Here is a 25,182-nt window from a genome sequence, read left to right on the forward strand (position 1 = left end):
TCAAGGGAACTTTCTCAGCAAATTGAGGATCTGATTGTATAGCCGATATGGGGCGTCCAGGCCCCAAATGAAGTCTAGATGTGCCCACTCTGGAATCTCTTCATGATAAACCAGGTTAGTGATTTCAGGGAGCAACAAAGCCACATCCTTCCGATCAGCCAACCAGTCATTGCCACCACTCCATATTGCCATGGGGACCTTCATGTCTTTCACATTGTACAAAGGAGGAGCTGGCTGGGGAAAGCAATACAGTGTGTTACAGCTACATTTCCTCTAGTTAGCGATTATCACATTACACATGTGAGGCTGGAATCACATGGGCAATTACTACTGCGTGCTGTGTGAACTTGAGAACGTCATGCCTTTTATAGCTGACAGAAGAACAGTATTCATGGAAACTTGTTATATCTGTATGTATAACCTCACCTGTTTATAATGCTTCATGTTGCCTGAATAACCCCAGTCAAAAGCTTGCAGCTTCCCAGAGTTGACAGCCTAAGCAATAAAACATACTATGTTAGTAAACATTATGAACCATTTTATCATAGTTTCCTACCCTCCTGTATTCTGCAGGAGACTCCCTGAAATAGCAGCAATCTCCCTCTCTCCCTCATTAGTCTAGCAATCTCCCTCATTTCACCTAGCCCACATTACACTGTTAAATTTTTGGGGAAAAGGGAATAAGAGACAGATACAGTTACATTGAATCATCAGCACCATTTCCCAGCACTTTACCAAGTATAGTAGCTGTTACTAACTGCTCTGGGGCTCAACTACATTTGGATATAAGTCATAATAAAAGATTCCTCTCAGATGTAGCAGTACACACCCACGCTTCTAGGTGCCACGTTCACAATCTCTCCATATATGGAACTAGACACGCCCTCTGGATGGAGCATGACACGCCCCCTCAATGGGGCACTGTGCAAACTTCTACTACCAACTATAATCTCCCTGAAACTAGTTTTCAAATGTAGGCAAGTATGCTTTTTATTACATTGTAAACAACTTACTACTGATCAAACCTACTTGTTAGTTACAATGTTTTCTCTAATACTACAGCCAGCCCTAACTAGAAGTACATGCAGCTGTCGGGGAAAAATAAATCTGAAATGTTGCACTGTATAAATGTCACCCCAATTGGCAGCTTTCTGCCATATCAGAACTACAGATGGGACAGTACGGATTGTTAGCATTACTGCCATACAGCACTGAGGTCATGGGTTAGATTTCCACCATGGCTAGGGTTACCACCTGACCCCGCGCATCCCGTCCACATGCGACCGACCACTTGAAACACCAGAACATCAAGCTGGCAGCTCCTGCAGGCTGCAGACAAAGACTCGCAAGATGATGACTTCATCATCTCACGAGATCGTCTGTGCTCCGCAGCGGCTAACAGACAGTCCAGTCAGTGCTAGTGATTGAAGGAACACATGCTGCGCCACTGCAGCACTCTACAGCCAGGCTGTCCAGTACACAACCGGGCTCTCAGACAGTCAGCCCAATAACCCCCCGCCGTGAACCGGAGCTTGTCCACAGGAGCCATCAGGCTGGGCAGTGGCAGCGCTGCAGTGAGGGCTGTCCAAGCTTTTCCAGGCACCCGGATTCTGGGTGAATGGAAAAGCCTCCTGGAGGGTTGCCACCAAATGTGGGAGAATCCCGGAAATCCAGGTGATGAGGCAACCCCTAACCATGGCCTTAGTTTGTATATTCTCTCCATGCTTGCATGGGTTTCCTCCCACAATCCAAAAATATACTGGTAGGTTAATTGGCTCACCTACAAAAAGCAACCCTAGCATGTAAGTGTGTGCGTGTACATTGGCAAACTACATGGGCCAAGTGGGTTTTATTTGCTGTCAAATTCTATGTTTCTGTGTCTGGAATTAAGTTTTGCACCAGTTCTTTTGCTGAGTGACAATAGTAATATCTCATAGCGCAGGGTAAGTCCCTAAATATATACCCACTCCATCTCTTTTTAACAATCCACCAAATAAAAGCAAGATTTTACACTGTCCCACAAAACTAGGTGCGCCAGTTTTCTATACTGTACTCCACCAGTTGCACCCCTGCTGTGTCCAACTCCTCTCATCCACCAAAATAAACTTCTGCTCCTCCACAGCTGCAACCATAGTGTTCTGAAACTCATTTGATTTGTATACGCCCAAAGATGGTGAAGGCTTCTCTGCAGTCTAGGCAATATTTTTACCTACTGCTCCCCCCCCCCCCCCCCCCCCGCTGACCCCACAATGCTACCAATACCCACTTTCCAGCCCCTCAAGGTAAAGTGGAGCCACCTGCGTTAGGTACAACAGGAATGTCTCTTCATTGAGACCCCACTCTAAAGACCCTGGTGTATTAGGGAGCTGCCGAAAGTGTCTATGAAGATACTACTGAGGATTAAGCCCACCACTAGATATTACTGAGGATTTAACCGCCTCCCCCCCCCCCCCCCCCCCCCCACACACACACACATACAGTATATCAGTATACACTATGTATTACAACGGATGAAGCTAATATACCAAGGTTGAACTAGATGGACGTGAGTCTTTATTCAACCTTAAATACTATGTAACACAAAAATTCCAGTGCCCTAGCCAGCTGCCTACGAGTAGAGCCGGCTATGTGCCCGCCAACATAAGACAGGACTTTGAGTTGTCCATCAGCTATATTGTACTTCATAAAAGTTACCGTATCCAATTAATTTCAATTAAAATAAATGATAATACCTGTGACCAGTGGCGCATGTTTTGCACGGATGTTCCCGCAGGACAGAAGGAGGAGTATACATTCACTCGACTCTATGGTGTGAAAGCAAGCAAATTTACCAAAGCTGCTTATTATGCTTATTATTATTATTATTAATAAGGTGAAAATTACTTATAAAATGCATTTCATGCTTATCTATTACCATAGAATAAAGCATGCGAGCATGCAATGGGTAAAAGGATGGGGCCTATATATGAAAATAACTTTCTCCTGAAACTAGTTTCTGTATGACTTTATTATCTCCACAACCTAGAATATGCCAAATGCAGGAGAACTCTCCTATCTAGTGGCCTCGCTCCGGCTGTGAGGGCTGTTCCCAGGTGTCGCCCACCAAGTTGACACCAAAAAGGCAGCTCCTCTTCAGTGACAAAAATCATGTTGTGCACTGTAACATTATATGCAGCACTTGGCTTCTATCACAGTGTAAGAGCTAGTACTGCATACAAAGTCTCTGGGGCTGCCTAGCATCTCCGGGGGATGCGGTCATCTGTCAGAATGAACTTAGGTCTACAGTCATTAGGTCGACCCCACTAGGTCGACTGGCAGGAAGGTCGACCCCACTAGGTCGACTGGCAGGAAGGTCGACCTGACTTAAGGTCGACATGGGCCAAGGTCGACATGACTTAAGGTCGAATTTGCATAAAGGTCGACATGAGGAAGGTCGACTGGTCATAAGGTCGACATGGGTTTTTCATTGTTTTTTGAGCCGACATGTGCCGACAGGCGGTATTTCATGCCCTACCATCCACTAGGGCGTGGTGGGAGAATAAAATAGTGTGCCGAGCGCAGCGAGGCACCGTGCCCGAAGCATTGCGAGCGAAGCGAGCGATGCGAGGGTCCGATTCTCATTGCCAACTGTGTCCATGTCGACTGTGTCGACATTCGGATCAAAAAACAGTCAAAAAACCATGTCGACCTTATGACCAGTCGCCCTTCCTCATGTCGACCTTTATGCAAATTCGACCTTAAGTCATGTCGACCTTGGCCCATGTCGACCTTAAGTCAGGTCGACCTTCCTGCCAGTCGACCTAGTGGGGTCGACCTAATGACTGTAGACCTAAGTTCATTCTGACAGATGTACCGCTTCCTCTCCGGGACACACAAAGTGAAGTGAAGAAACTGGAGATTGGGTCGCCAGGCCACACACTCTACTGTAAAACCACACCCCTTCCCATAAGGCCCTGTGTGGTATTTTGTGCAATTTTGGTACTTTGATCAGTCTGCACAACCATTGTATAGTGTTTACACCCAATCCATCATTTTCACGTGTCATTTATTACATCTACCCATCGGATGTTCTGTGGGATGAATCAATAGTTCAGATGAGCATTGGATTTGCCTTTGAGCTGCTGAAGACTATCACTTACAGTACATAAACTGCATGTATGGTCTGTACTCTTATATCCCTTTCTGAGCTTTTGACCTGGGTTATTGCCTGGTTTCGGCTTGGTGTTACAGGGTCCCCTGAAAAAACCCGGGTGACTTGGCAATCCAACCTGGGTTGGACAAAAGATGCCTTGGCGTCTGTGGTGAGAACAAGGTTCAAGCTGCTGAGACACATCTTTAAACCAGAGTTGATTGACCAGGTTGGACCCGGGATATCGGTCTGAAAGGGATATTATGCTGATTTACCGGAAAAGACTTCAGACTCTCCTGTTATACATAAGATACTTGTCACCATACCATATTTAGGTTCCACCTATTGAATCCACACAGGAGGAAGAAAGCATTGCCACACATTTCGTCCAGTACCACTTGACTGCAAAACTTTTGGGCCAGCCATTTGGTAATGTGTGTCTGTAGTAGGAATGCCTTGTCACCAAAAAGCCCCTAAAAAAAGATAACAAAATAGGCTTCATATTTAACAAGCTCCATGCAAATTCCATCTGGGTCCTTAAACAATTAAAATAAGTTAACAAACATTGACCCGAAAATGTGATATACTAAGATGAGAATATAAACCAATGATAATACATTTCAATAGCGTATATAATTTATTGGGGTGCCGGACGGGGTCCCGACAGTCGGGATCCCGACAGTCATTAACCCGACGTCGGGATCCCGACTGTTAAAACACCGACGGCCGGGTTCCCGACGGCCGGCGGCTATTTTCCCTCGTGGGGGTCCACGACCCCCATAGAGGGAGAATAGAATAGGTGGCGAGCGTAGATCGCCACCGTGCCTGCAGCGTGGCGAGCACAGCGAGCCCGCAAGGGGCTTTGTTGCGCTGGCCACGCTGTCTGAGGCCAGGCAGTCGGGATCCCGACGTCGGGATAATGACTGTCAGGATCCCGACTGTCGGTGACTCATACCACACCCAATTTATTGTCCTATACCGAAAATGCCTACCCATATAACTAATAGAGGGTGCACACGGTGAGATATGCACTATTTTTCACTCGATTTTGTATATATAAGCAAAATCGAATAGGACAAGGACCAGGACGGGGGTGCTGCCAGCCATAGAAGACAGCGTTTGATCTGGGAGGTGTCTGTAAAGTCATACAGGGTTGTCATAGTGGTACTGTAACGCATACCTTCCAACTGTTCTGATTACAGGGGCACATCCCTGCTAATTGCAGACTGTCCCTCTGTCCCTTGTGCAGGTCACCTTGTCCCACGGGCAAGGGGGGGAGAGCCAGAGATCACCGCAGAGCAGCCAGTGATCGGCGAATAAACATCTCTTTAGTGCGGGGAGGGAGCATGGGGGATTCCCAGCTGCTTTTGGAGCGATGGGCACGCTCCCATATTGATGAAAAATGGAGGTTGCGGTGCTAGGCCACAGCCCCTCTACCATAGGACACGCCTGCTGTATGACAAGCCCTGCCTCTTTCTCAACCCGATCACCAAAAAGTTTTATCAAGGCTTTGCTGTTGATGCCTCATTCATACAGCTCCAGGGACCTGGCAATGCACAGCTCACCGGCAGAAGGAGATACTTGCCTAAGTTTATTCTCTCTCTCTCTCTCTCTCCTTACCCCGCTCTCTCTCTCTCTCTCTCCTTACCGCTCTCTCTCTCTCTCTCTCTCCTTACCTCTCTCTTTTTTTCTATGTCTCTAACCATAGACATATGAGCCCCATCAAAAAGTAGATGGATTCTTCACTTGACCAGAAAGGGGAAATTATGCAAAATTAAGCTGATAGAAGGCAGCGGACATAAATCGAGCCTTTAACCCAGGGGTGTCCAAACTTTTTGCGACGGGGGCCAGATTTGGTGAAGTGTAAATGTGTGGGGGCCGACCATTCAGCCTGAAATTCGTTGAATCATTAATCACATCAGAATGGTCCCCCACTCTGCCCCCATTCACTCTATGTCCCCCAGCCTGCCCCTTCACTGTATTTCCCCCAGCCTGCCCCCTATTCACTGTATGTTCCCCACTCTGCACCCATTCACTCTGTCCCCCAGCCTGCCCCCCTTCTCTTAATGTCCATCAGTGCCTCCATTCATTGTATGTCCCCAAGCCTGACCCTCCTTCACTGTATGGCCCCCATTCACTGTATGACCCCCATTCACTATGTACCCCACTCTGCCCTCATTCACTGTATGTCCCCCAGCCTCCCCCTGCTCCCCCTTCTCTGAATGGCCATCACTGCATCCATTCACTGTATGTCCCCCAGCCTGACCCTCCTTCACTGTATGTCCCCCACTCTGCCCCCTCCCTTCTCTGTATGTTTCCCAGCCCCTTGTGTGAGCCAGAGGAAGGAGAGGCAAAGCAGGCACTGCAAGAACAGGAGATGCTTGGGCTCCCGCTGCCGCCCTCCTCCGCTCTGCATGTTACGGGAGCAAGCTTCCCCCTTGCTGCCCCCCTCCCCAAACACTGCTGTCACGGTGATTGTGGAGTAGGGTGATATACGATTGCAGCAGCAGGGGTAGGACACCAAACACATCTGACTGTGGCGGCCGGCACGTCCTCACTGCAGCAGACAGCAAGGTAAAGGCACCCTCGCCGGGGCCCCACCTTTAGTGTCCTGTGCTTTCCACATCTGATGCTCTGCCCGCTGCCAGCTGGAGGCTGTGGGCCGCTTGAAATGACAGCACGGGCCACAATTGTCCCCCGGGCCTGACTTTGGACATGCCTGCTTTAACCTGTGGGCATTCAGGTGAGCACTGGGTAAATGGGCTTTGAGCCTGTTGGCTTTAGGTGAGAACTGGGCTTAAGCCTGTGGGCATTTAGGTGGGCACTGGGCCCTTGTACATAAATCAGGCCTTGATCTTGTGGGCATTTAGTTGGGAATTAGGCCTGTGGATATAAATGCAGCCTTGAGCCTGTAGGCATTTTTTTGTGTGCACTGGGCACAGTGGCGTAACTAAGTTTTGGGCACCCCCCCGCCGTTAGGGGGGGGAGCGCCCCCGCCCCGCCGCCGCCCCGCCAAGCACACCCAATCCCCCGCCGCCCATGCAAACACACACCCCCCCCCCCCCAATCCCCTGCAGCCTTACCTATCGCGCTGGTCCCGGCGGCTCCGTTCTTCTTCTGCTGAGGACCACCACAAAATGGCCGCCCCCATACAGCAGACAGTTTCAGAGAACTGTGTGCTATATGGGGGCGGCCATTTTGTGGTGGTCCTCAGCAGAGGAACGGAGCCGCCGGGACCAGCGAGATAGGTAAGTCTGCCGGGGATTGGGGGGGGGGGTGTAACTATAGCACCGCAGCCCCCACATGCACAGCGCCCCCCCCCCCCGCGGTGGCGGGGGCTGAGGTGCTATAGTTACGCCGCTGACTGGGCATGTGTACTTAAATCCGTCCTTGCGCCTGTGGGAATTTAGATAAGCACTAGGCCCTTGTTTCTTACTTCAATAGAACTCAAGGCACTTTACAGATATTATGATCATAATACAGAAGTTAAGATTTGCATAAAATACAGAAACATATATATAATACAAAGGCGCAGCAGCCATTTTGGGTCATCAATTCAAAGAATTATTAATTTTACCCTCAACAGATCCATAGACAGCCATTTCTGGAGAAGTTACAGTAGCTACATCTTGATTACATAGGGGGCTTAGTCCAATTCGCCAGTACTGAAGGGTAGATGTACTGCATGAAGCAGTTATAAGGGAGTAGAAGTGATAAAGTGCCTGGTACTTTATTACCGGCCAATCAGCTCCTAACTGTTTCATTTTAAACCCAGACTGTAACTTAACAGTCAGGAGCTGATTGGTCGGTGATAAAGTACCATGCGCTTTATCACTTCTCCTCCCTTATAGCTTCTTCATACATCTACCCCTCAGTCCTGTGTGTACACCCCTTAACTGTGGGCTGCTGCAGTGCAGTAGCAGATTTTTTTAGCTTCACAACTGATGGCAGTCATCACAGATTTACACAAAAGCCAGCAGCAGGACATCATACCTTAATAACACAGTCTGGGATAAATCTTGATACTGTAATTGGACCAGAAGGGTATTGAAGAGTAGCCACCGGAGCTAGACCAATAAACATTTTAATTTTTTTGGCCAGCTGAGGAATGGTGGAGAATGCTATAAACCCTGAAAGATAAAAAAAATAATAAAAAAAACTATTTATTGCTAAATAATAACATTAACACAATTATTGGTTCGGTACTTGTGTATTATAGCGGCGCCCCCGATGTTGGTCGTGCAGTGTTTTTATCGCATCACATCGTATGCCATACAACCGATGGCATACGATGCGATGCGATTTTACACGACTATTCGATAAAAAATTGTACAAGCCCCCTAATGGGTGATTTTGAGCACCCTAATGGGTGCTTACAATGTAAAATGCACCCCCACGCCACCCCCCACTATAAACGTGAACCCGAAGTGTGGCGAGCACAGCGAGCACAGCGAGCCCGCGAGGGGCGGCGGTACGCGTCCTACGAGCTTTTCATACCCCCACTATCCACGTCGGCGTGGAGGTGATTTTATATAGTGTGGCGAGTGCAGCGAGCCACCGAGCCCGAAGCGTGGCGAGCGGACGCGTATACCTGTGAAGTTATGCGCGTGCGCTCACCACGCTTATGGCTCGGTGGCTCGCTGCGCTCGCCAGGCTTCGGGTTCACGTTTATAGTGGGGGGTGGTGTGGGGGTGCATTTAACATTGTAAGCACCCATTAGGGTGCATTTAACATTGTAAGCACCCATTAGGGTGCTTATACAATTTATATTCGCATCCCATCGCATTGTATGGCATACTATGGCATATACAATGTCATACATTTTTAAAATTGTATGTCATTGTACAACATCGCGCGATATCGCCTTCTGGTATACGATGCGATGGGCGCCGCTATAATACACAAGTACCATTGGTTCATATGTCACCCATGCCATGCTTTCGTTGCATGGCTGTCTGTACCGCACAGAGATGTCACCCAGGCAGTGCTTTCCTTTTATGGCGGCCTGTACTGCACAGAGATGTCTCCTGTGCAGTGCTTTCCTGGTATGGTTGCCTGTATCACACAGAGATGTACCGCACAGAGATATCACCTGTGCAGTGCTTTCCTGGTATGGCTGCCTGTATCACACAGAAGTGTCACCTGTGCAGTGCTTTCCTTGTATGGCTGCCTGTACCGCATTCTTATTCCGCAAGCCTCCCACATTTAGCGGGCCCCCCACATCAGCCCCACCCCCCTCCCTCTGCCGTTCAAATACAGGCATTTGCGGCTCTTTGGGGAGGAGGCTGGGATAAAATGACGCAAATCGCATAATTAATTGCCACCACCTCCTTAAAAAGCCACGAATCACGACATCTACAGGAAATGGGGCGTGGCATAATTACAGCAAGCCCCCCCTTCTTTTTTTATGATCACATTTTAAATTCTTATATTTAGTTACAGGAAGAATTCAGTGAAATCATTGAATAAATGAATACAATAAGCCTTTGAACACTTATAAAGAGTGCGGAAGATACAATACGGTGTACAATATGCACTTATAAAGAGTGCGGAAGATACAATACGGTGTACAATACGCACTTATAAAGAGTGCGGAAGATACAATCTTTTTTTCCAATGAGTAACTTTAGGTGAGTAGTGTACTGACACCTTTTTTCTGAACATGTCACCTATGTCCTACAAGAGGCGCTGTAGGACAATACATAAATAGTATCATTACCGATTTGATCATACCAATCCGGTTACCATACCTATAGTAGTCCCTTGAGAATGGCCAATGTAGTATATTTGTTCCTGCCCGGTTTTCTGCAAAATGAAACTTATAACTGCGGGAAGATCTTTCTTTGCCATATCATCATAACTGGAAAGAAAAAGACAAATATTGTGTCCATAAAGCATAGAAAAACATAACTACACCTGCAGAGTTAGAAGCAGCCCTGGCTCCAGCACCAACCATGTAGTGGAGGGGAGGATGGCTAGGCACATATATACATGCATGTTATCTTGTATGTATTATGGAGGTCATTCTGTTTGATTTGCCTCCTTGTGGGCAGCTTCCTGCATTCTGTGGGCGGGCAGCTGACATCACTGGATGTCAGCTGCCCCCCCCCCCCCCCTGTTCCCAGAGTAGAGTCATTATCGGTGACCATCAAATGATTTCGGGCCTGCACACAAGGCTGCCAACGGATGTTTATGCAAAACATCCATTTGCATGCCTGTGGGGACATTCGCCATCCAGTGGGGGGGCGGGCGTTCATGCAGGCAGCTTTTAGTTGGCTCGCAAAGCAGCAAAATTTGCTGCTTTGCGAGTCAACCAGAATTACCTCCTATAGGCGGTGGATGATCGATCCCTGGGGATCTTAGCACTGAGAGCATGAGCATAAGCTATTGCACACTTTTAAAAAAAGAGATGTAGGTGTCCCCTCCAATGGCGCCCAATGTAAGCAAGAGAAAGGTGTACAACCCTATAATAGGGAAAACGGTCCTCTTCTCCGTATTTCAGGAATAAATGAATAAACAAATAAATACCACACGTCCCTTCTGGAGAGGCTACTGTCCAGTGCGCAGACTGGCAAACCCGGAAAATTCTCAGGAGTGTGATTGCCTGCTCTCCCTCCTGCCGAGCAGTGCCGCTGAGCTTAGCGTTGAGATCAGCGCTGCCCTCAGCTTCAGCCGCTGCCCGGCTTCGCCTCCTTCCCCCAGCTGTGTGTGGTGTGACCTTGCTAACGTCACCACGCACACAGCCAGGTTGCCGGGGGCAGGGCCATGCTGCGGCTGATGGAGGGCTCAGCAGTGCTGCCCAGCCCCGAGAAACGCAGTGGGGAGCGCTCCCTAAAAGAAAATACACCACTTAAGGGGTTAATTACAGAGAGTGCATCACATTCAAATCACATATAATCTTAAACCTTAAATTCTTAATAAACTAAAGGAATTGCAATATGAATTGATAACGAATTATTGATGGTCAAAAGATGTCATGAAGCTTTAGCGCCACATTCAGTACCAATATTTAAAATTGGCAAATTAAACAAAGATTTTTAAAATATCAATCACTTTCACTTAGCTTTGAAATGCCTTTAATGCAGTCGGGCAAATTGTAAACTGCAGGCTGGGAATAGAAATATCATTGCCCAACATTTAACAAAATTAGTGGCATTATTGCTTTAAAAGGGGATTAAATAAGTCCCTATGGACTTTAGTGACCAGATAAAGTGTAGAGTGATAAAGGGCCTTATTTTGGTTCACTCTTTCTGACAAAATCCTTCTTAGATGGACATAACCATGTGCACTGCAGGGGGGAAGATGTAAAATGTGCAGAGAGAATTAGATTTGGGTGAGTTATTTTGTTTCTGTGAAGGGAAAATACTGGCTGCTTTATTTTTACACTGCAATATAGATCTCACTTTGAAGTAAAACCCCACCCAAATCTATTTATATCTGCACAAGTAAAATCTGCCCCACCTGCAGTGCACATGGTTTTGCCCATCTAAGAAGGATTTTGTGAGAAAGAGTAAACTAGAATAAGGCCCAAAGTACCAACCAATCAGCTCCTATCAGTTTTCAAACACAGCATGTAACAAGGCAGTTAGGAGCTGATTGGCTGACACTTTATCACACCCCACATTATCTCTCTCCGATGCTTAGTGCATCTCCCCAATATGCCCAGATTACCAGCATGCACATCATTTGCAGAGTCCTCATCAGGTTTCATGATATGCCTATAGTTGTATTTAATCAATTAAATGCAAACATTAAAATACTGTACCTAAAAGCCCAAAATTCTCCCTCTTTCGGAGACAAAGTCTTGTGTTTCCTAGACCAGGTATTCCCTCGACTGTTTCCCATCCATAACCCGCATCTGCCAGAATGAACCCCAAACTATTGTACTCAAAGTTAGAGATCCAGTTGCTGGCATCGGCAAGCAGGCCATGTTGCAAGAATACCACAGGTTTTGCTTCTAAAGAATAAATACAGTAAGAATATAAGTAAAATGATTATGAATTGCAATTAAATTTACAAGACTTTTTAATATTCCCAGTTATTATCACACATAGTAGCTTTTGGTACTTATGCAGTATCTGGGCGTCCGATTTAGAAATCGGGTCGGATCAGTAGCAACGCATCGCATGCGACCACATCGTATGCGATGCGATGGTCCCGATTTTTCCATAGGATTCAATGTTAAAATGGTCTGAGTCCATTTTAACATAGAATTCAATGGGAAAAAGGGGTCCTTTTCCTTTCCCCGCTATCCAAGTGGGCATGGAGTAGGATATAAACCTGTGGCGAGTGTAGCGAGCCTCCGAGCTGTAGCTTCAAATGTAGACTTTCTGTCTGAAGCCACCAGTATGTTTTTGGATTGTTGGAGGAAACCAGAGCAACCCGGAAGAAACCCACACAAGCACATAGAGAGCATACAAACACCACACAGATATACTTTGTTCATGAACTGAATGCTTGACCTCAATGTTGGGAGGTTGCAATGCTAACCACTATGTAACCATACTAGTTTAAGATGCACTCTTAAAAGGGCAGTGATTAAAGACACCTAAATTAAAAAAAAAATTTAATATTTTCTTTCTACATGTGCTTTAGGAAGGTTTTTGGTAGAAAAAAATAAGACGCCACACTTTTTTGGGATGTGCCTTGAAAACGGTGAGTCATTGATGCTCAAGAAAATGTGGATAGAGCCCATGACAGAATTTATTCAAAGGATGGGAGCAAATAGCTCTGAGAATATGTCAGGCACCAGCGCTATTGATCACAGTGACTAGGGCATGCCGCTGAGTGTCAGAATAGAATTGATAACAGGCTCTTTGTGCATGCACTGAACTATGAAGGAGCACATAATGAATGCAGAGATACAGGAACTAACGCACCCATAGTGTGAAGGAACAGTCACCAATATCAGGGAAGAGTCATTTTGTAGAACAATGGTTTTATTTTATATTCTTTTTTGCAACAAACTGTAATAAGTTACATTTTGCAAATATGATGATGTCATTTCCATCTGCGCTATATGGTCATAAATCTAGGGACTGTACCAATTAGTGTCTTGTAGGAGATATAAATAATTGATGATTGCAGTGGATATAGGAGATCTATACTATGTGTAGGTGTGCTGCTGAAGTGTCTGAGTACTGTCACTAGAGAACACCAGTTCAGTAAATCAATATAATTAGACGTTACGGAGGAGTAAGTTACTATACGGTAGTTGAGGGGATATCTGAAATATTCTTCTGTGTGTTTTTGCAGAGATTTCCTCGCCTTACTAATAACTTGTACCAATTAGGATGATAAAAAGGAAATATGATTGAAAGATAGAGTAAAAGGTGGCCATACACACGCAGATTTATCTTCAGATCTGGCTGGTTGGAACAAAAACATGGTTATGGATGAGAGCAAATGACAGTTGACCATTTGCTTGGAAATGCTGGAAAACTGACAAACTGTCACTCATCCATAACCATGTTTTTGCTCCAACCAGCCAGATCTGAAGATAAATCTTACTAGTGTATGGGCACCTTAAGACAGTGTCATATTATGGTTTTAATTGGAGAATATACTAAATACACAGTTGCCGATTTTCAACCCATTTCTAAGCGATCTGACCAGATCGCTTAGAAATGGAGCTCTGATTGCGCCGTGTGATTGGCCCCAGGTGATGGCGATGGTGATGTGCAGTCCCGTGTGTCGCCATCACCTACAGGGAAAGATAGTGCTTGTGCTGTCTTTCCTGCTAGATAGTGGGGCTTTGCCTATAAACAATAGGCAAAGCCCCGCTCCGCATAGATTGCTCAGCACACATCGCAGTGAGCATGGTGGGTGTACCCATAGGCGTGCGCACATTCAGTGTTAGGGGAGCACAGGCACCCCCTAATGCTGTGCCCACCCTTACGAACACCTCTGCCGCTAGCAATACCTTTAACCAAAGACTTTTGTTTTTTAGAACTGTATTTGATTTAAAGAACGCCCATCAATTAATGATGTGTGTTTTGCATTGTTAATTGTACTAGACCATTGTCATATCACTACATATCTGTGTCATCAATATATGTTTATGACTGTATTTGCATGTACTGTTACACAGCGTAATTAGAAGATTAAAACTGAAATAGGCAGGAGATTATGGTGTGGCTGAGAGACTTTTTATATTGTAGCGAGTGCCAATAGATGACGGAAGACATGCCTGATTGGCGGTGTTAGACACGCCCAATAGGTGGAGCTACACCCCTTTGACGGTGCACCCCCTAATAAAATGGGCTGCGCACGCCTATGGGTGTACCGCGATGTGTGCTGAGCAATCATGCTTAAGCCCGTCGCTTACCACGGAGGCTGCAGTCGCCCCGTGTGTACCGGCTTAAGACTTTCCAGGTACAGTAATAGGAGTATAGGACCCACAGGGCTTCCTGCTCTCAGTTCTTTATATTGGACAACATATATATTATTCTGCATGCTGAAAGGCTGATATGCTGATTTAAATTGTGCATTAATGATGCAGTTATCTTTCTTAACCTCAATTATTAATGGATCGGTCCCATAATTAATTGCACAGTGTGTGGCCGCACCGATGATTTGACGTTCAAGCATAAAAAACATCCAATATTCCCTAGTGATCTCACCGGTCGCCACATCAGGCAGTGTGTAAATATTTCCTGTTTCATCACAGGATAGAAACGGGGAAATGTTTCCTTCCCAGTGGAGGAACCCAGATATAATGTGGCCATATGCATTTCCATAATGGGTGCAATGTGTGTGGTATACACGGGCCCCCTGATCCCATGGGGTCCCACATCGCACATACTGCACCCATGTTTTAATATTTACCTCTCCGGAGTCCCATGCCAGCCGCTGTATTCGCGGGTAAAAATCACCACCAAAATTGGCGCCATGTTTCTGGAGACTAGCGCATACACAGTAGACAAGATTCTACTGTGGTGGGGAGAGCATACTTGCCGACTTTTTTCTCTCCTCTCTGGGAGAAGCCGGGAGAGGATACCAGATACTTCTGCCAGGAGAGGCGGGACTTGGCAAACCCCACCCCCATGACCTTCAAACGCGGATTGGGGCAGGGGCTAAAATGATGTGAAATTATGTGATTCCTAAAGATTCTATGAGAAGACCAATGTACCCTGATTCAATGATAAAAAACACTTGGTTTGTCACACAATCTTGCTATACATTTGTGCAATAATACAATCATTTGTATTTTGTATTACACAAGTGCAGACTGCCTTAAAAAAACCAGAACAGGGAATGAGAGCTCTTAGTGTGCCCGGTATGCCCATAAGTGCTCTTACTGTGAAGAGAACGTCTCCAGAGGGCCCCTCACAGAGGATTGAAGAAGTCTATGAACTCACTCACTACTCAGTGATCTATGAGAAACAGAGTATAAACCTAATAGTTTATTCACATATAAAATTTTATTCAGGTCTAATGTCTACACAAAGGAGTCAAATTTCAGGGGCAAGGGAACCTCATAATGGGTTTAACTTACTTTATGGGTGTAAAGTCAACTTGTAATAACTAGAATAAGCTGAAATGAGCTGTAAAGTGTAAGCAAACTGGTGCTGTAAAAACATAACACATAAATGCAGAGTCTGCTATTGTAAAGCGCAACGGAATATGCTGCGCTATATAAGAAACTGTTAATAAATAAATAAATAAATCCATCTAAATCTATTGGGAGAGACAGGAGTATACTAAAATAAAAATAAAAAAACAGCACAAAAAAACAGTATGTTAATGAGGGTTTGTGATTTCGTCCAAGATAGGCCAGTCTTCTCTATAAGCCTACTGCCCAACAAATGTTCGTGGTTAAAGGGCTCAATGTCACAAATTGCCGCCCTGTACAGCAGGCTGGGGCCACTCTATTTATGACGGCGCAACACACACACACACATACATACACACGCCACACCCCTTTTTATCTCCTGGGGCGTTAATCAGCAAGTATTCTGCACAGAGGAGTACTGCCTTATGATTTCTGTAATAAAGGGATAGGCATTCCAGACCATAGATTGCTAGCATAATTATGTTTTGACACAAAATGTCATTTAAGTGGCTGTCATGTTTTGACCAATCCTTCATCATCTATTGTAGTTATTAGGGGCTAAGTATTAGGGGCCATGTCTGAATAATTTGGCTGCTGGTCCAGTAGTCATTTTGGGCTACCGGTAGCTCCCGGGGATTCAGGCACTTGAGGCACTCTGTGCTGTGCTTTGTGGATTGGATGAAAGTCACAAATCTGAAGGGCAATGCTTTATTATAATATTCTGCCATTTCCCCCGTGGTGTGTTGTAGCCAATTGTGATGTAATTAATCCCCACAGTGAAATGTCAGCTGTAAATATAGGGTTGGAACGTCACAGCCCAGACAACTGCCAATCATCACTTTTCAATTGTGGCATCCCCCACTAACCTCTGTAACAGTTTCCTACTCAAACAGGCCTCAGGGTGCTCTTGCCCATCTTGCCCACACTGGCTCAATACTGCTCTGGGGGCCTGATTCTGCTTGTTTTTTAAGAGCATGGCCGCCCCACATGCTGGGTCCCTCCCAGCATGCAGTTGCATTGCTAACATGCGAGCGGTTCACTATATAAGGAAGCACTCACGTACCAATAGTAGCCTCCTAGCTACATAGCAGAGCTGTAAAGCAAGATGGAGAGCTGCCATCCTTTGGGCTGCAGCGGCAGCACGTGACATCGCGCAGATACCATGTCCCACCCCACAATCAGTCTGGACACACCTGAGTTGCCCGTGCCGCACCCCTGTTGAGTCTCCCCCCACTGGCCCGTAGACTGCAGTCACATTATTTGCAATGCAACCACTGTTTATGGGGGCGCACATGCAGGCTCAGGCGTTCACACATGCGCAGTTTTGCAAACATCACAGAATAGCGATGTTTGCAAATCCGCTAAATCAGGCCCTGAGTCCTTTCTGTGATGCATCAGTCTGTACTAGACAGTTCTTACTGCAGGTAGTAGAGCTTGTATCAGAGCCGTTTTCATTTTCTTTTCTTTTTTTATATATTTTTATTAAAAGTTGAAAATGAAAAAGATTGACACATGGTACATCAATAATGATAAAGAGTAACGTAGTGGGTTACAGCTTAACAGAATCTAATACAAAGAGGTACAGAATGGCACATAATATAACATCTCGACCTTAGACACATTTGCAGCATTGTTTTAAACGCATACACAACACATAGTTGCCGGTTTCATTTTCAATGACTGGTATGCTAACTCACAAGCGGGTGTCCTGTCGACCTACTCTGGGGAGTTTCCTGCAAAGACCATAAACAGTCTCTAGGTCATAGCCTGGGGTCAAGGGTAGATGTATCATGCATCTTGCGGGTATAACACTTCCAGGTTTGCCTCTCTACTGAAGCAGGGGAGCAAGGGAGTGTAAACTTCCCCCTCCAGGGAACCCTAACAGAGCGCAGAGCTTAGTGCTGTCTCACCCTTCCGGCTCCACTAGGCATTCGTGTGATCTTGCTACTCCCACAAAGAATGCCCCAGCCAGGGGCAGTGCTTTCCCTGCTGCAGTGTATGGGCAAAAACACCTGCAACTGTCTATATCGATAGCTGCATTTGTAACTGTTGTAATTTGTAACCCCCGCAAATCGACATGCTATCTTGTAGGTTACAGTGCCAATAATGACATAGGTGCTTGCCACGCCTCTCCTCTGTCATACATGGGCAATAAGTGGTATGAGCACAGATAACGCCACTGATACTGCTTATCCCCCAAAACAAGCCTTCATACATCTACCCTCAGTCTTTGGATTGCCTCTACCTTGGCTGGTTCAGTCTTCCCTTTCCTCTCCCTACACACTGTCTCAGGTGCTGCACATTTCACATTTCCTTTTGACATCTGTCAGCCCTGATCGCTAGACCTGCCCACCAAATTCTTACTAGCACCAGCCCCACATGCCAGTTGATAATATATATACCTGTAGATTGGAACTTGACTCCATGCGGTATTCTGTTGACACTCAAGATATATCCATCATCAGTGACCACCTCGTATTCCTCACTGGGGTATCCTCTGTATCTGATCAGCTCACTCTAAAAGGTATTATTAGATTTTTGGGAGATGTATTAAGTTATATGGCCTCGCATATGGGGTAACAGAAAACATTACAAGTGGGCATTGCCATAGGGAGGTATTCATTGTTGGGTCACGACTGTCAGGCTGGCCTGAAAGCGTGACCCTGTCCCCTTTCCGGTCTGCTCGACTGAGATTTTGCAGGCGGGATTCAATGTCCCGCCTGAACCAGGTCCAGATGGGGCGTGGCTGTAAAAAACGGCGGGAATCGGCGAGCTGCGTCTGGGAGCTCGTCAATTTCTAACCGCTCTCGGCAGATCGAGCCCGACTGCTTGAAAGTCGGGCTCGTTCTGCTGATATCCCCTGTTCAATGCTGTTGAGGAAGACAGCATTGAATATGGCCCCGCAGCCATCTCCTCCATCAGGAATGGCTGCGGGAGATTGAATATCCCCCATAGTGTCCTTTTGTTGTACAGTATTTAAGATACTTTAATAGTTGGAGGTATATTTACTACTTTCATCAATTATTATAATAGGATGAAAAACTTACAATGTTCATACTTGCTTCAGGGTCCGGTTTATAATTAATATGACTAGTTTCACTCCCACAGTTCCCGGACATGTCCACTGGTTGTGTGATATGAGCCAGCATCAATATGGTCACTGTAACCAACCTCCACATCTTATAACTGGCAGGAAAAGACACAGATGGGCAAGACCCAGATAAAGGAAAAATATTAAATCAAGCCTAAAAGTAACAGGAAAGTTTACCTGGAAATGCATAGGGGCAAATGTACTAAGCCTTGGAGTATGATAAAGTGGAGAGAGAGATAAACTACTAACTAAATAGATCAATATATAGAGCAATATATTGCTGAGCAATATATCTCCCCCGTGTGTACGCACCTTAAAATGAAAAATGTATCAGGAGATAAGTTGCGAGAGGGGACTTAAGATTTCAACATACAGTATACTAGGAGTTAAGGTGCGTACACATGGGGGAGATATATTGCTCAGTCTCTCCTTTTCATTAGCGACCAGAGATGGTCGCTGATGTAAGGGAACCTCTGCCGGGGGAGCCTCAGAGGTAATCAGCTGGTCGCAGGAGCAAGCTCCTGCGACTAGCGATCACAATGGGGCTGAAAACGGGAGCGCGCATCCGGCGATTTATCGCTGGGGCACACTCCCATCACTGGCAATATGGTCGCCAGCGACCATATTTCCAACGATTATAGCCCATATCGCTGCCGTGTGTACACAGCTTTAGTTTGCAAGGGGTCCCCGAGATTTGCACTGCCTAGCGGCTTTCACAGGGCTTAATCTCGCACTGATTACAGACCATTAGCAAGTACATGCGAAAAGTACAATTATTTCAATTCTGCATAAATTCAGAGATAACTGCAATATGAGGCAAAGGTTTTACAGTAGCATATATTCTGGAACAGTAAAATGTGAGCCATACATCTACTCAGAAATTACACAATTAAATTCAGATCCACCAATCCACCATTTCTCAGGAAATCCTCAATATGCTATATGTTAAAAAATCCCTGACTCGCCAATTCAATCCATAATCCACAAATCATGATGATTTTCATTATGTTGGATTTTGCCGATAATCTAACCCAGTCATCATCAAATCTTTCATTGCAGTTGTATGGGCCCCTCTAAGCTCAATTACAGTAAACCTTTTCTGGTGAAATTACACAATATAGGCAGAGGCGTAATGGGTAAAACAAAAGACCGATTGTAATAGAATATATAAAACACATGTAGCTGGATCACAGAGACATAGAGAAGGATAATATAGTTAGCATACCAGTGTTAGCGGGGATCTTGCTCACACTCACGGATAAGCAGTATAGAGTTATGTGAGTGATACCAGAAACTCCGCAGGCTATCAGCGCACTTAGGATATCACACCCTACTTCACTGGAACATAAGTACCATGCTGATACTAGGAGGTGTGGCAAATAGCAGTGGAGCGTGTTTTGTCATTGTCCCCATAAATACACAATCTGGATTTCAGTGGGCAGCCTTAAGGGGCCTACACACCTAGCGATTCCTGGCCATCTCACTAGGGCCCTTATTCTGATCGGTGCGGCCGGATACGAATATGCGGAAAGGACCGTGCGTCCTAAACCCCGTCTTCCATACGGATCGCCAACTCCGTCCGAACGCAGTAAGAAGCTGTACGAACGGACCGCACGTGTATTTCTCATGAATACACCTCCTCCATCTCAGGGAACCTCCCCCATCATTCGATGGTCGCAGACCATCGAATGCAGGACCGAGTGGCCAGGCAGCTCCCGCAACCTCAGACCACACAGGCATTTCTCCGTGCAAAAGCAGGGATCTGGGCGGGCAGCTGACATCCGGCAATGTCATATGTCCGCCCCCTACACGTGCGTCACGACCGCATTACCATACGTACGCCCAGCGTTTTCATGGGAACGCCCATAAAACGCGGGGTGTGAACATATGGTAATGAGCCCAAATAGCCCTTCACGCCCCTCTCCAACCCTGTTCGTAGTGTACACATTTCATGCGGAATTTGGACGTGCGTTCCGTTCACACATGCGCAGAGACGCCTCTGCACATGCGCAGACACAAAACATCGGCGGCACGAACGCACGCGGACATATCTGCACCAACCAGAATAAGGGCCTAGGTCGCTTAGAAAATGTCCCTACACCACTCTGTGTGTAGGGGCCATAGTGACAGTGATATGCAGCCCGCGCATCATTATCGCATGACGATTAATATCCATCGAGCTGCGATCAGCGATGAACACTGGCCCTGACAGATCGCTCAGCACACAGTGCTGACACATCGCTGTTTGCTGAGTGTTCTGAGCGATCCAGCATCACTCAGAAAGCCGCTCAGCATCTCTCCGTATGTTGGTCCCTTTAGTGTACCATCATACTTCTACATTTCCACCATTACTTACTCTCTAGTGAGTGCAGTAATCATCTATTGATCTAAGTACATAGAAGTATATTAGTAATACTTACTTTATAAAAAAGAGGGGCCTCTGACAAGTATATAAATATATCAGTAGGCAAGGTGGCTGGTACTCAGAGCCGGCCCTAGCCTAAATGACGCCCTAGGCAAGATTTTGGCTGGTGCCCCCTAGCACCGCCACTAGTTCCGCCTCTGACCCTGCTCCCCTTTCCCAGCACCATCAACCCTTATCATAGCAGTCATCATTTTGGTGCTCTTACCCACAATATTTAAATAGGAACAGTGCACACATTCGCCCAAACAGGGGTGTGTTCTTGCTGGGAAGGGGCATGGCCACACAATAGTACCCCCAATTCACATTATGCCACACAGTAGCCCCTTATTCACGTTACATCACACAGTAGTACCACTTTACCTAATGTACATTATTATTCACATTATACCCTTAGATAAAAATCCTGAGAAAATATTGTATTTTAAGCACCTCCATGGCCACACTGCAACCCACCACAAAGCAGTGTGTGCTGGGCAGAGGTGAAGAGCTGCAGCTGCTGCTGTCACTTAAGGGGAGGGGGCCCCCACTGGGCCCTTCCATCAGACTTTGGCCTGGATAATTTGTACCCCCTACCCCTTTCTCTCAGCACCCCTGTTAATACCACACAGTAATGCCCCTTACACATGACACATCATTAACCCCTTCCCGACGTATGACGTATATATACGTCATACGACGGTTGCGGGGGAATCAAGCCAGCTCACGGAGTGAGCTGGCTTGAAAGAGAGCAGGTAATGGCTGTATATTACAGCCAGGCACCTGCTCTCACGGCCACGAGCGGCGAGTTCGCCGATCGTGGCCGTTTAACCCTTTAAGCACCGCGGGCAAAGCGCCCGCAGTGCTAAAATAGCTGATCGGAGGGGGGGCGCCCCCCTACGGCGCCCATCGGGGCCCCCCGCGGCGAGATCGGAGGGTGCCGATCGGTTGCCATGGCAGCCAGGGGTCTAATGTAGATCCCTGTGCTGGCCATGTCAGCATACCTATTACATCCTGCCTGAGGCAGGATGTAATAGGAAGTGCTGAAAATAACTATGTTCAGCCATAGAGCTCTATGGCTGAACCTAGTACAGGCGATCGCGCCCCCTAGTGGTCAAGTACACTAGGGGGCCTTGTAGTAAAAGTAAAAAAAAGTTTAAAAAAAAAAGTTAAAAAAAAATAATAAAATAATAAAATATTAAAAGTTCAAATCACCCCCCTTTCCCCATTTCACAAATAAAAATAAATAAAAAATAAAAAAATAAACATATTTGGTATCGCCGCGTTCCTAAAAGTCCGATCTATTAAAATATAACATTAATTATCCCGCACGGTTTATGCTAGGTACACACCAGGACGACTAGGGCCCGATCAGCACAATCTAGATCCAATTCCGATCAATCGGATGTAGATTGTGTGCTGATTGGGCCCTTTTCTGACCTGGTGTGGAGCGATTCCGATCCGATGCGCGGTCCCGCGGGTCGGTCGGTCGTTATTGAGATCCTACCTGCTGCAGGTAGGATCTCAATGACGACCATAGAACCGGGTGCGGGTCGCCATCGGATCGGACCCGCTCACGGTGCACATCGTGAGCGGGTCGTGCCCTCCCGCGTCATCGTGAGCGGGTCGGACGAGACACTGACGACCCGCTCACGATGTGCATCGTGAGCGGGTCGTCCTGGTGTGTACCCCGCATAAAGGCGTAAACGGAAAAAAATTCCCAACGCCAAAACTACGTTTTTTGGTCGCATCGCCTACCCAAAAAAAAAGTAACTAAAAGAGATCAGAAAGTCGCACATATCCCATAATGGTATTAATTAAAAAGTACACTTCAGCCCGCAAAAAATGAGCCCTCACCAGGTCCGTAGGTGGAAAAATAAAAAAGTTATAAGCCGCAGAACATGGCGAAATTAGAAAAACCGTAAAATTTTCTATTTTTTTTTTTAGTGGTAAAACGTAACGAAAACTATATAAGTTTGGTATCACCGGAATCGTAACGACCCATAGAATAAAGATAACCCATCATTTTAAACGAACTATGAACTCCAAAAAAACCGTAACCAGCGCAAAATTGTGGAATTGCGTTTTTTTTTTATACGGTATAGTAAATGATACCATTAAAAAGTACAACTTGTCCCGCAAAAAAAAAGCCCTCATGTGTCTATATAGCCGGAAAATTAAAAAAGTTACGCTTATTTGAACGCGAGGAGGAAAAAAAAAAGAAAAGTTAACAAAAAAGGCCCCGTCGGGAAGGGGTTAATGTCCTTATAACCAACATTTATTAATGCCCTTATACACATGACACACACAATGCCTGTTACACATATGTTGCACATTATTAATGCCCTTATACACGACACACATAATGCCTATTACACATATGTTGCACATTATTAATGCCCTTATACACATGACACACATAATGCCTGTTACACATATGTCGCACATTATTAATGCATTTATACATGACACACATAATGCCCCTTACACATATGCCGAACACTATTGCACAACCAACCCACCCGCAGACAGCACTCGCACAGCCGCTAACACTGTGACCTCTGCCTCTGCTTGGATACAGATGTTTCCTCATATATCTTGCCTCAATAGGCCATGCAGCTCCTGGCCAGTTCTGCTAATGTTGGGTGCATTTTTTGCTGAAAATTCATCTTATTTGCATTGTTATATGACCAGGACACACAAGGAACTTCCGATGATTAAAAAGATATGAGGCATGAATATATTCTGTGTGTGACTGTGGCTGTACCTGCATACGGAATGCTATGGTACAGTGATTTCCATGAATACACTATTTCATATGCAGATACAGCCTCACTCACACACAGAATATAGGCATGCTACATATCATTTTAATCAGCAGAAGCTGCTGATGCCCCTAGGCCTTCCAAATGCCCTAGGCAATTGCCTAGTTTGCCTATGCTTAAGGCCGGCTCTGCTGGTAGTTTATCATCGGCCAATCAGCTCCTACCTGTGAAGTTACAGGCTTGGTTTGAAAAATGACAGTTACTGTAGGAACTGATTGGCCGGTGATAAAAACCAGGCACGTTATCACTTCACCAAGCTTAATATATCTACGTCTCAGTTATTTACAGTTTCTTATATAGTGCAGCATATTCCATTGCGCTTTACAATTGGAAACTGATGAAATAAACTGGGTAGTAGCAAACCGACATAGAAGTAGGAGGGCCCTGATGGCAATCTTACAACATTATAAACATGCAGATAAAAAGGAATAAAAACCAGCATCCATAGTTAGTAAAATGACTGGTCCGCTCCATCCCCTTGATGGAGGCCGGGTACTGCTCATTGATAGATTTCTGTGGGGCTGTTTAATGTGTGTAGCACAGTATTGGCTTCTCACACAAAAGGAGTAACACATTACCTCCCCTGCTAAATTATTGGGAGTGAAAAAAGGTAGTTTGTTTGCTTTTTTCCCTATGTTTTGCTGCCATTTTTTTTATCAGGCTACCCTATTGGATTGTTCGATAAGCTTTGGTCGAAAACACACAGATTCAATGAAAGCTTTTGTGCTATTGGGAAGTATGCAAAGCAAATCCCCGATAAGCTGCGGCTCTTGGCAGCTTATCAGGGTTATTTGGATAGCCACGACCGAGACTATTACGAATCACAGGGTAATGGTAATTTTTTGGGTTTTGGAGGCGCCACAAGGAAAATAGTTTAAGCCTCTGACCCGCAGGCTCTCTGGGTGTGGATCAGCTCACAGCAGTAGCTTATCTATAATGGGTGCAGTGTGCGCAGTGCACATGGGACCCTGAGTCTCAGGAGAGCCCACACCACCCATACTGCACCCTTTTTTAAGATAATTACCCTCCGGACTCCCGTCATCAAAAAAATATTGCAGAGGTCATTTCTCCAGTGATCTGTACATGCGTAATGGAGTCTGAGCGCTAGTGTTCAGTCTCCACAGTGCAGCAGATGTTTTTGCATGCGCAGTATGAGCTAAGCACTAGAGCACTAATACCCTA

The 25,182-nt window shown here is 45.9% G+C and overlaps 1 protein-coding gene across 1 annotated transcript; it reads right to left on the bottom strand.

Moving 5' to 3' along the window:
• Positions 1–18,751, bottom strand: LOC146009717 (lysosomal acid lipase/cholesteryl ester hydrolase-like). Its single transcript, XM_083150175.1, is given in 10 exon segments — positions 1–234; positions 427–495; positions 2,733–2,804; positions 4,456–4,602; positions 8,123–8,259; positions 9,880–9,989; positions 11,895–11,979; positions 11,982–12,086; positions 18,086–18,200; positions 18,731–18,751. Coding segments are annotated over 10 exon segments (1,083 nt in total). The 5' UTR covers positions 18,740–18,751.
• Positions 18,752–25,182: the final 6,431 nt, after the last annotated feature.

The sequence above is a fragment of the Crinia signifera genome, chromosome 6 (assembly GCF_055691185.1).
Source record: "Crinia signifera chromosome 6, ASM5569118v1, whole genome shotgun sequence".
Taxonomy (NCBI): Eukaryota; Metazoa; Chordata; class Amphibia; order Anura; family Myobatrachidae; genus Crinia; species Crinia signifera.